Source organism: Mesocricetus auratus, unplaced genomic scaffold, assembly GCF_017639785.1.
Source record: "Mesocricetus auratus isolate SY011 unplaced genomic scaffold, BCM_Maur_2.0 Super-Scaffold_100691, whole genome shotgun sequence".
Taxonomy (NCBI): Eukaryota; Metazoa; Chordata; class Mammalia; order Rodentia; family Cricetidae; genus Mesocricetus; species Mesocricetus auratus.
This window is the reverse complement of record NW_024429267.1, coordinates 6,465,597-6,477,824: the sequence shown is the minus strand read 5'-3', so window position 1 is coordinate 6,477,824 and position 12,228 is coordinate 6,465,597. Positions and strand designations below refer to the sequence as shown.

Here is a 12,228-nt window from a genome sequence, read left to right as displayed (position 1 = left end):
TGTTCTTTATGTGTCCCTGGGCAGGAAAGCCCAAAGCTGCCTACCTGTGTACACAGCTGCACCAACAGCTTTGCAGCACTTGGAGTATTTGATGCCAGGCATCCCACTGCTGTGCTCAGATAGGCCAGGCAAGAAATGGGCTTGCTGGCCTTGCTGTGCCCACCTCGTGAACGTTCTGAGGTGCTTGCCATGGCAGAAGGGCTGGTGGAAAGGCCAGCCCTCCCTGCTGCAGCTAAGCACATTAACCGAACCAGTGTACGGATATCTGTTAACCCCAGAGACTCAAGACCTGCAGCCAGGCTACAACTGGAACCACTGCCAGGAAAAGAAAGTACTTCAGATAGATAAAGAAAACAGGCTTCTTAAGGGACAATTTTGCACCTCACATACATACCATTCTCATCATCAAAAACAAAAATCAAACAAAGCTATGCCATCATTAGTCACACATGTCCTTATATCAAAATATGCTGTAAAACTGAAATGGCTATGTAAACTTTTTCTTTATAGTGAATGTTGTATGCACTGAGAGTTACCAGTAAAACTGGAATATGACATTAGAAATGTTCACGGAGCCTGAACTTTCAGTCTGGAAATGCCCACGCAGCCATTCTCTAGGTCAAGAAACAGAACTCTACCTCAGAAGCTTCCTGGGAGCTCTACAAAGCCACTGGGCCTTCAGAAGCAACCACTGTCTAAAGCTATTATGTTAGCTTTGTCTATTTTTAATCTTTGTATAGTATGAGTTCTGTAGAAACACTCGTTCACTCTCTAATTTTTACCTAATATCAACTGGAACAGCTTAGTTTCCAGTTTCTAGAACAACAACAAAAAAGGTATGCAACTGACTCTGTTACTAAACTGGTATTCTCTCAACGTAGAAAGCATTAACTGAATAAATACCAATAATGACAAGGTCTAACCTATGTTCGTTCAACAACATATCCTCTGGTTTTGAAAACTCTCTTATATCCCCTCCCAGACTCCTGTGTGAAGTACCTCAGAAGCTAAAGGGCATTACTTGACACAGTGCTCACCTGACTGAGAGAAGAGAAAGTGCTCGCATGACCATGGTTCTGGCCAGAAGGACCTGAGCTGCAGCAGTCACTCTCCTTAAAGCCACCACCCGGTCATGAGGGTTTGCGAGGGCTGCTGCCTGCTCTCCTAATGTTACTCTTCCAGAGGAACTCTTTTCCACAGAGCCATGGCAACCTGAAAGCAGGGTTTTGTTCAGTTATCTACAAAGTAAGATAAAGTACCTGGACTACTGAATTCTTTTACCTCGTTCTATATAGGCTCTAGTCTACAAAGAAATACAGCAAGACAATGTGTTTTTTTTTTCACCTAAATGGAACTTTTAGCAGAAATTCTTTAAGATATTAAACTTAGAGATTTCTGAGTTAATAGGAGAAAATCTCCATTACATACATGTCTGTTTTTCTTCATTCTTTTTATGGGAAAGGCATAGTTTTAAAAAATATTTTATTTTATGTATATGAGTATTTTGCCTTCATGTATGTATGTGTACCACGTGTACAGTGTCCAAGGAAGCCAGAAGAAGGTATCAAATCTCCTGGGACTGGAATTACAGACATTTGTGAGCAGCCATGTGGGAGCTGGGAACAGAACTCAGGGGCATCTTACAAGAGCAGCAAATGCTCTTAGCCACTGATCCATCTCTCCAGCCCAAGAAAAGATAGAAACAAAATATGCTTTGAGTGTACATAAAGAGTTAAGTCAGTAATAGCGCCAATTTTTAAATTTTTGGTGTGTGTGTGTGTGTATGGGGGAGGGTGCATGCACATGTGTTTTGGCCAGTCTAGTCAAATCAATAAGCTCCAATCAGGTGCAATAAAGTCCCTATTGGTGGAAAACAGCAAGAGAGAGAGAGAGAGAAAAAAAAAAAAAAACCACCTCTGGACTACACTCAGTGTCCCTCCCTCACCAATGGCTAAAGAGACTTGCTGGTGTGAAGTGGGGTTAAATCACTATTTTTACTATTTACCCAAGAAAAGTATTAAAATAGACAACAAAATCAATGACAATTAGCCCTACAGCTCACCAATTTGCATCAGAGTCTCTTCCATACTGTTGGTAGCTGTGACCATTGCTACTGATGCTCCCAGTGGATCACTGTCAGGGAACTGAACTGGTTCTGGGACAATTCGCCGGTCATTTAAACCAAGTGGTCCAGCAAGCAATTCAAATTCTTCTTCACCTGTTAATTTTTCATCTTCATCAATATCTAACATGTCCCAATCTTCTGGAATATAAATAAATATATGGAATGTAAATATAAACATGGCAGAGTTCTGTTAAGAGTGGTTATTTTTAAGGTATATCTAAAATCATCTAAAATGTTTAGGTCGAAATCCAAGTCCCACAAAATGAACTGCAGCAGCATCTCACGGACACCTGAGCAAACTGCATCTCTGAGGTATGTGAAACTACTGGAAAGGGAAGTGGAATCAAACCCATGCCACTGATCATAGAGGGTTCAGCTAAAACTGTCAGGCAAACAAGTGCTCCAAAAACACAAGTAACATTTATTTCAATGTGTTTTTTTTTTTCACAATTAGGATGGAAAAACTTCAAAATGTCACATTTTTTTTCTATTCTGGAAAAAAAAATCAAATGGCAAAAAATTATCACTTTATAGTAAAGCTGATATTTGAGCTTGGGTTCTTCCTCCTGTGACTCTCAAGTGTGGAATGTTGTTATCAAGCAATCCCAGATGCACTTAGGCAAAGTTCTAGTTAATACGTACATAAACACAAACACAAAGATGGCAAAGTTTAGTAGCAGATGTTAAACAAGGAGTATACATAAGAATACATGTAAAATAAGGAAGCTCTCAAAACAAAAACTACCTTCATACACACTGTCCTGCTTGCCAATTAGATCTGGAGCTTGTCCCTTGTACCTGCACCAAACAGGAAGAACATTGTGTGTTTATATACCAGTTAGTACCCAAATGCAAATTAAGTCATTAGAATATTGTAAGAGTCTATTAATAAAGCATTGAATAGTAAAAGTGTTTTGTGTTATTGGAAAAATGCAGTAAAACCTGCTGCTTGTATACATAAGCTTATAGATCAATGGCTGCTTTACAAAAAAAAAAACTGGGAACATTTCTGGTCCCCTTTAGTAATTCTTTTAATCAAACTCTGTCCTAGGAAGTGTCAAAGATTTAAAAGTTGCAGAGGTTAAGTACATAAAGTATACAAGTCTTTTTTTTCATAGAAACTCAATTAAACAGAGCAGTATTATATTCTTACATCAAGAAAAATATCTTAGTTAAGATGCCAGAAATATGTTGGAAAATGTCAATTTGAAATCTTGACCCTACACTTTGGAGGAGTAAGATGAGGACTCTGATCACAACCTGCCAAGATGCTAAAAGTTAATAAGGTCAAACTGCCACGAAGGGCCTGTTGCTATGCTACTATGTCTGCAGTCCCAGGACCAAAAACAGCTCCCAGATCTGCTGGAAATGGAATTCCTTGACCTCCATAAGTTCTGCCCCCAATTCAGTCAAAACTAATTCTTTACAACAAGGTGGGGGGCACCAAACAAACATCTCTTTACAGAATGAGATGTTCCCATTCAAGGAGGCTGGTATCTACAACACAATGCCAAGGTACCTTTCAGAATTTGTAGTCTTGGTTTTGGTCTTCAGAGCTAAGTACTTCTCCCTGCAGCTGCCACATAGCAGGTAGTATGGATTTCCACTCCCACATTCACCACCAAACCAGCCATCCACATAGGAGCCATTGCTGCGATACCCCTGGCGGTTTGCACTGCGCCCGCAGCCAGGGTGGTTTCTCTTCATGTGCTGATTGAAGCTGACGACGTTGCATTCACACAGTTCACACACCACCACTTCTTCCCTGTCTTCAGACTCACAAACATGCTGCACAAAATGATTTTATACCAAATTATAGTCAATTTAGCATTAGAGGTAGATTATTTGTGATATTAAACTACTTTTAAGTATCTTTTAATAGTGCAAGGATATCCATTAATGCTACATAATTTTCTTTCATATAAGAATTCAGACAGACCACACAATCTGAAGATATTCTTTCCTCTTTTTTATTTGCTTAAACTGTTAAGAAGATTCTACTGAAAATAAGAATTCAATAATTTAAATCTACCTCAAACCATTAAAAAAAACAAAAACCTCTCTAGTGAAAACACTCTTTACCTGGCCATTAAACAAAACCTATTTTCTGAATTCCATTGTGATTCATTTGCGCTATTAACCTAATTAAGCAGATAAAAGCTCGTATCTATGAGCCTTTTAGTCTCCCTAATATAAAAATGTAATACTAAATAATATAAATACATAAACCCACATGAACTGTGACCCTGGAAGAAGGGTATTATAAGATGTGGGTAGGCAATGGTTCCCCAAATGATGCCTTAAACTGATTAAACAGAATCTATAAAGAAGAAGAACATGCACTCAGATAGGAATGTGATTAAAGCAACCAAGTTAGATAACTCAGCAGTATGTACTAGGGCCTAATGTCAAGTTTTGAAATTACTCTTCAACATCACAATGAAACATTACCACAATATGGCTCTAGTCATCTAGTCTGGGGAGAGAAGCAATAAATCACAAACAGAAAGAAACAAGAGACTTTCTTATCAGTTTGTAGGTATCAAAGCAATGCTCACGCATTAAATACCCAAACCTCAGGATGAGATGTAAGGCTTTTTCAATTCTAGGCAAGGCTGCTGTTAGTGAGCTGTATGAACAGGAGGGCAGGAAAATAAGTCAGAGCAGCCCCCGCTGCAGTCACACACACCCAGGTAGGCCAATCCAGTACCTCTGGGATCCACATTCCCAGAATATCATTGTCACTGGTCAGGTCTTGTCCAAACATAGCTTCCATTGCTTCGTCATCAAGATCAATTTCCAATTCCTCATCTAAATTAAAGTCATACAACGCCCCTGGGTCTTGCTGCAAAGATATTCCTTCTCTCCGACTTTGATTCCTGTGAGCCTGCACAGAGCGGTATAACCCCGCTCAGAACAAAACAAAAGAGGCATTTTATTTGCATGAATAAAATAATCTTGAATATTTCGCCAGTTCTTAATTGCTACACATGTAGGAGAGAACCTATCTCAGCTAATTCTTCGGATTCTAGGCCATATACCACAAATTAAAACTATCACATGCTTCCTCATCTATACAATATATCTCTTATCTACTTACTGGTAAGTTTAAATAACATGCTACATACAAAAAATTTTAAGATGTTATATTGTTATTTATGTTATAAATATTATATATTTATATTATGTCAGCTGTTATTACTCTTCAGATTAATTTTTTAAAAACTCAGCCTCTCTTCATTTTATGGTAAATGTATAAGCTTATATTTTCTAGGCAAGTCTCAAATTTCTTTTTCATGTTACCCATAAATTAGTGAATCACTTATGTTTTAATATTTTGATAATAAAATTCTTTTTTTTAACAATGAATAATAATGTAATTTCTGGTTTGGAAAATATGTTTCCTTGTGGCTAGGGATATAGCTTAGTGGGAGAGTACTTGCCTAGCATGCATAAGGCCCTGGGTGTGATCCCTAGCATTGTGATGATGTGATGATGATAAAATAATGGAATACAGATAGAGCTCAGTGGTGGAATGTTTACCTAGAATATGCAATCACCAGTATCATAAAAACCACACACAAAAAAGAAAATACATCTCCATGCCCCCAAAACAATTCTAGAATTTACAAGTATTGAGAGAATTTATTCTTGCTTTATCTAGGGCCTAGTGAAAGGCTCCAAAGTCCAGAATACAGCAGAAAAACTAGGGCCTACTTTTGTATGGTACAGTGCCCCTCCCAGAAACTTCTGACCATCGATGTTAAACATTAAATGTGTACCATCACTTCCCAAATTGTAACTGACTAAAGAGAGAACAGCTATAAAATCTTTAAAATCTACAAGTGGTCACCATAGTCTCTATATCTGAAGGCAACTTAAAGATAAATCTATGAATACATGCTGTAATTGTTAGTCAAATTATATAGTATACAAAATTATATGCAAATAGCCTCTCCACTGAGTAGTAGCAACAATGAGTTCACTTATTCTTTAGCTGTTATTTTCTTTACTGCTGCTTCTATAACGATTTTTCAATGAGCTCTTCCACCAAGAGAAGGATGTGAAAAATAATTACCTGCTCTTGCGAGCAATGTGCGAGCTGCTAGATCAAACTTGTGCCTTCTTGTTACTGTTGAGCGGCCTCTAGCTGGTGGTCCACTTCCAGAAGCTGCGTTCTCTGTATGATCCAGATTATCAGGGCTACAAAAGCAAGTATGAAGGAAAAGCAATTTTTGTACGTGTAGGTGGAAGTGAGTATGTGTGAAAAATGTGCGTGGAGGCCAGAGGACAACTTCTTGTTGTTTCCTAGGTACTGTCTTTATTCCCCACCACCCACCCCAAGACAGAGTCTCTTACTGCCCTGGAACTATCCAAGGAGGTTATGCTGGCTGACTGGCTATCGAGTCCTGTGGATCCACTCATCACTACCTATCTATAATGGTGGTGTAAGTGGTGTGGTGTAGTGTGGTGTGTGCTTTTGTTTTGAGACAGGATCTCACTATGTATTCTGCCTAGCCTGGAAATCGATAGGTAGACCAGGCTGGCCTTGACCTCAGAGATCCACCTCCTTCTTTAGGGATTAAGGGTGTGTACTACCACACCTGGCCTTGCCTGGGTTTTTTTTAAAAAAGGGTTGGTAAAGTACTAAGTTTTTATTTAACTTATTTAACACCCCTCAAACAGGTTTTTATGGATTAAAATTTAAACACTGAGCTATCCCCTCAGCCTACTAGAAAACTTTGAAATATTTTTCATCCCTTGTGAACTCTAGTTTTAGGTTTGTCAGAAAATGCTTCTTGGGCATTAATTTTATCTGATTTTGAATTCTGCCAACAGTAAAATGATGCTTAATTCATGTCCAAAATCAAACAGGATCAGAAATGGATATGTGGCTAGTAGGAGTGCTTTGTCTAGAGTGTGAAGAAGCCTGGAGTAGCATTCCCAAACCCCACAGCAAAAGAGAAAATAACTTCAAGCTAACTGCTAAATGATCAAATACTTAACATATGAAATGGCTTAGAATCTGGGCCTAGAGGAAACATATTTCCAAATAAATTAGGAAAATATTCATGGAATGTATCAGAAAAAGTTCGCAAGTTACATAATACATAAGCAAAGAAATTGATAGTTAAATGATAAAAAATAAAAAATAAATAAAAAAGGGGTGCTGGAGAGATGACTCTGTGATTAAGAGCAATGGTGGTTGCTCTTCCAAAGGATACAGGTTTAATTTTCAGAACCCACATTTGCAGCTCATAACTATCTGTAACTCCAGTTCCAGGGTATCTGCTACCCACTTCTAGCTTCTATAGGCAACAGGCATGAATGTAGTGCACAGAGACATATGCAGGCAGGATATTTATAAGCATAAAATAAAAATAAAAAGGAAATATAGAATCATAAGAAATATAAAAGGAAAGTGATTATAGGAGAAGTTTTTGGATATTTTATCATATCTCATTATAGGGTACATATACTTCAGAAATCTTTTCACAGCGAAAAAAAATAAGGAGTATGTACTACTAGATAGTAAAAACTACAGGATTTGGGAATATATCTATCTCAGTGTCAGAATACTTGCCTACATGTATATAACTTTGGATTTGATCTCCAGCACTGAAGAAAACTTTAGAAAAAATAGAAATATGAAATTAATTAAAATGAGACAGGAAAGTCTATTTATATCAAATTCATTAAGTCAGTTGGCATTTGGTGTTTTGGCAGTGCTAAGAACTGTACTCAGGACCCTATGCATACTATGAAAGCACTCTAGCAGTGAAGCACTTTGTAGCCAATTAAATCATTTTCTAACATTAAAAAAATCCAAAAGGCCAATCTTTTCATATTCATATTAAATTTATACAGCAGTAGAAACATTTATGAAGGGAAAGAAATGAGGCTTCAGCATAGCTACTTATGACACAAGAAACAGAAAGAAACTAGTATTTTACCTTTCACTAAAGCCTTCCTCCATTTCAGCAGCATCAGCTGATGGTATGTCTCCAGGTGACTGCAAATAACAGGGATCGTTTGACTTCCCACCACTTCCCAGAACTGTTGTTCCATGTCTGGAGTCTACTGTGCTGCTTGGCTGGGGCTCCTCTTCATCCTCATGCCCAGGGTGCTCAATCATCCACATAGCAAGAACAGTGATATTCTGGGCATCAGCCTCTCCTCGAGCACCTATACAGGCAGAAGCAGTGTCTAATTACAGAACATGGTTAAAGTAACCAATAACTCATGTTATTAATTTAACAGTGTTAGTTCTGATCACACACACGCCTTAAAAATCTTAAGATTTATGACCTCTTAAAAATCATTAATATTTAAGACTTGTTGTATATATAGATATTGCACTATAACATATCTTACCTGTAGCTTCCATGGCTTTGGCAATCTGTCGGAGAGAGAATCCCATTTCCAGCAAGGGGACTGCAATTGCTGGGGGAGGCGGAGAGGTCGAAAGTCTGCTGCTTGGATCTGACAAGGCTGAAGCAAAAGAAAGAGCAAAGTGGGTTTGACTATTACACATCATAAGCAAAGTGTACACATAGTAACCATGGAACTTCAATTTCCTAGAATTATCCAAACAACACAAACTTACTATTAAAATATGGTAAATAAAATTGGGTATTCAGTTACATGCCAGTAACTCTAGTACTCAAGGGGCTGAGGCATAAGGACCATGATTTTGAAGTAAGCCCAACAGAGGGTCTTTCATTTTATTGATTGTTTGCTTATTAGTTTAAAAATGCAAAAACAGCTAATTTTCTCATAGCAATATAGGGCTGTTATACAGATAAGTAAATCTGCTAGTAATAAAAGTTAAGATATGCAAAATTTTCAAAAGAAATCTTTTTCACCTAAACTACTGTAGAATTAACATAACAGCAAATGTTTGATCTCTCCTGATTGTTAATAGGTAACTCCTGCAACTACTGACAGTTTGGAAATTAAGAATGTCATCATTTAATCCAGCTCCCATTCTAGTTTTACTACATGTGCTGATAATGTTCTTTATAGCAAAGAATCTAGGATCATCTGTGCATTTTATCTGGTTGACAAGTCCCGTTGGTTTCCTTAATCTCCTTGGTTTTCCTCTGCTAGTACTGGAGATCAAAGTCAGAGCCTTAAACATGCGAGGCAAGCACTATGCCACTCTATTTTTTTTTTTTTTGTTCTGCTCTGACCGCCACTCTATTTTTACTTTTTACTTTGAGACAAGGCCTCATTAAGTTGTTCAGGCTGATCTTAAACTTGTGAGCTTTCTGAGTTGCTGTTCAACCACTGTGATATATGAAAAATTTTGGCCTAATTATTTTGTACAAAGCCCCTCAATTTGGATTTCTCTGATGCTTCCTTGTGATACATTTCTATTGTGCAGATTATGAATGATGACTAAAAAGACATAGCATTGAACATTGGGTTATTAGGAAAGAAAGAAGAGCATATGTGATTTATATTCATGCTGCTTCTCTTCAAATAGGCATAATTCAATATATAATTCAAAATGTAGAAGGCACTCAGTTTGAAGGTATAGTTCTCTTTCATTAAATCACTTTTTATATTCAATTAAGAAGAAAATCTGACGACTATATAACAAAGCTCATATATCTAGAATGCAAAGAGGTTTGGGTATCGCAGTATATGAGAGTAAGATCACCTGTGCGGTTAGCTGGCCTTGTAGACTGGGAATCAGGAGAAGTTAAACTTTGTCTCCTTCCTACTTCATCAGAAGGAGAGGTTGGTAATGATGATATTGGAGGAGTCTGTGCACGACGTGTAGGAAGTACAGTGGTGGTGGGATAACTAGAGAACATTTGCCTTTAAGAAAATAACAATGATTAGCAAAAAAAAAAAAAAAAAAAAAAGAAGAAGAAGAAAAAAATAAAGAAAAATAAAAAATAAATCCCAAGTGGGAAAGAACAGACATGTTACGAATCTTCTTACAGAAGAAATTATAACCTGGAAGACAGCACAAGTTAGCTATAATTTAATACATAGTGATGAAATAAAGATTCTTCAGTATTAAAAGTAATTACATCCTAGGGTACTCTTCACTATAAAAGTATTATTATAATTTTCCTAGGAAAATAGCAGCAACATATTGGGGAGTGATATGGTAATTACAAAAAGAAATTTAGAATCCTTGCCTTTATGAAGTTTTGCTTCTATTATAATATAGAAGTGACAAGGGTATTTTGTTATGAATATAGTAGCCAAGAAACTAAAGAAGAATATAAGGATAGAAAACTTGGACTAGAGATGTGACTCAGATGGTAGAGTATTTGCCTAACATGCACAAAACCCTGGGTTCAATCTCCCACCCTGTATAAAACTTGGTATGGTGGCATATACTATAATCCCAGCAACCAGGAGGTGGAGACAGGAGTTCATGATCATCCTTAGTCTTTTAGTGAGTTAAGGATAGCCTTGGATATATAAGACCCTTTCACAAATACAAAAACAGAAAAAACTTGATGTTACTTTTAAATATAATCCCACTAGCTATAAAGTTAACATATTGATCTCAGGTATTAACTTATAGAAAAAATAAGTGTCCAGTTACCTAGTACAATTGAAAAATAGTGTGCAAGTAAGATATACCAGAGGAAGTTAACATGAATGATACTAAGGTAGCATGAACAGTCTATGAATGACAGGCACAGAAAGAATAGGTACTCCCTCTCACACTGAGGAGGTGGACACCGATCAAAGAATCAAGTACAGATCTGCCCTCCAAACTAGGAACTTTTTCTTTTCTGTAGTGCTGGGGATTGAACGTGGAGCCATTTGCATATGCTAGGCAAGTGCTCTACCATTAAGCTTTAGTTTCAGCGAAGAGGTAGCTAGCTTCAGAAGAGCACTGTTTATCCAATCAACCAGGGCACACAGAGGGAACAGTAGCTCACTGAGTTCTGTAAATATAACTGCAGTTCCGATCAAGTCCTAGCCAGTAGTGGAGAAACAAAGACTAAGAAGAAAGGAAGATTCTAGGGATGTACCTTTGAGTTTCCTTTCTATGACTAAAGGGGAATGATTCTACCCTTTAATTCTATGCTTACTCTCGTCAGAGCCTCAAAACAGACAAGAAGTAAGATTTTCTGTGAACACTTTTATTATTTTTTTTAAAGATTTGTTTATTATGCACACAATGTTCTGCCTGCATGTGTCCTTGTAGGCAAGAAAATAGCACCAGATCTCATTACAGATGGCTGTGAGCCACCATGTGGTTGCTAGGAATTGAACTCAGGACCTCTGGAAGAGCAGTCAGTGCTCTTAACCACTGACCATCTCTTTAGCCCCCTCTGTGAACACTTTTAAATTCTGAAATTGCCAGAAAGCATTAAAAACCACAGGAAGGTTCTATCAGCAGCACCTAGAATTATAACTCAACGAGAGAGCTAATAAACAGGTGAGCATAAGTGCTCCTTCACACAAATATACAGTGGCAATTTCCAAAATGTAAGCTAAAGACCAGTACACGTCCATGTGTATGTATGTACATACACACACACACACACACACACACACACACACACACACACACACACACACACTCCACTAGGAAAATTAGTTAAAATGTAAACTATGGGCCCTATATACCTATTAAACCTGACTTTCTAGGGCATACAATCCCAAAACTTTCAAATAGCTCCTAGGTAGGAAAACTGTGCACACCAAAACTTGAGAATCACTAAGGGCAGAGATGAGGCTCCCTTTCTACTACCTAGTTCAGTGAGAATAAAGACAATCTATCTGAGAACAGCAGAGAAAAGAGGGGAAAGGCTAATTTGCTTTCCTTACTTCACTTAAGCAAGTCTCTCACCACTGGTATGCATACAAGTGCAACTAAGCAAAAAGGAATTTAAATAAGTAAACACCATATAGAATTCACCCTTATTACATACAGATGGCTGCAGAAGCCAACATAAAACATGTTCCTTTCATTTGAAAAAAGACTTGTTTGATTATGGAGAAAAAAGGAAAAGTATACAGCTCCTGAGATGACTCAGCAGGTAAATAAGCTTACCACGAAGGCATGACGAGCTAAATTCAACCCCTCCCTCCACATGTGTATCATGATAGGTGTACTGTCA

The 12,228-nt window shown here is 37.6% G+C and overlaps 1 protein-coding gene across 9 annotated transcripts in view; it reads right to left on the bottom strand.

Moving 5' to 3' along the window:
• The window catches only part of Herc1 (HECT and RLD domain containing E3 ubiquitin protein ligase family member 1), a 162,023-nt gene that overhangs the window by 35,726 nt on the left and 114,069 nt on the right, over positions 1-12,228 (bottom strand). For 7 of the 9 annotated variants that reach the window (XM_040739487.1, XM_040739486.1, XM_040739492.1 and 4 more), the window contains 10 exons: positions 9,792-9,952; positions 8,501-8,617; positions 8,080-8,311; positions 6,204-6,328; positions 4,815-5,035; positions 3,645-3,913; positions 2,871-2,923; positions 2,063-2,263; positions 1,038-1,212; positions 45-315 (listed from right to left, as the gene is read on the bottom strand). In XM_040739487.1, coding sequence (XP_040595421.1) covers positions 45-315; positions 1,038-1,212; positions 2,063-2,263; positions 2,871-2,923; positions 3,645-3,913; positions 4,815-5,035; positions 6,204-6,328; positions 8,080-8,311; positions 8,501-8,617; positions 9,792-9,952 — 1,825 coding nt within the window. The remainder of the gene's footprint in view (positions 1-44; positions 316-1,037; positions 1,213-2,062; positions 2,264-2,870; positions 2,924-3,644; positions 3,914-4,814; positions 5,036-6,203; positions 6,329-8,079; positions 8,312-8,500; positions 8,618-9,791; positions 9,953-12,228) is intronic. The other 2 variants (XM_040739489.1, XM_040739490.1) reach the window with 2 other exon arrangements.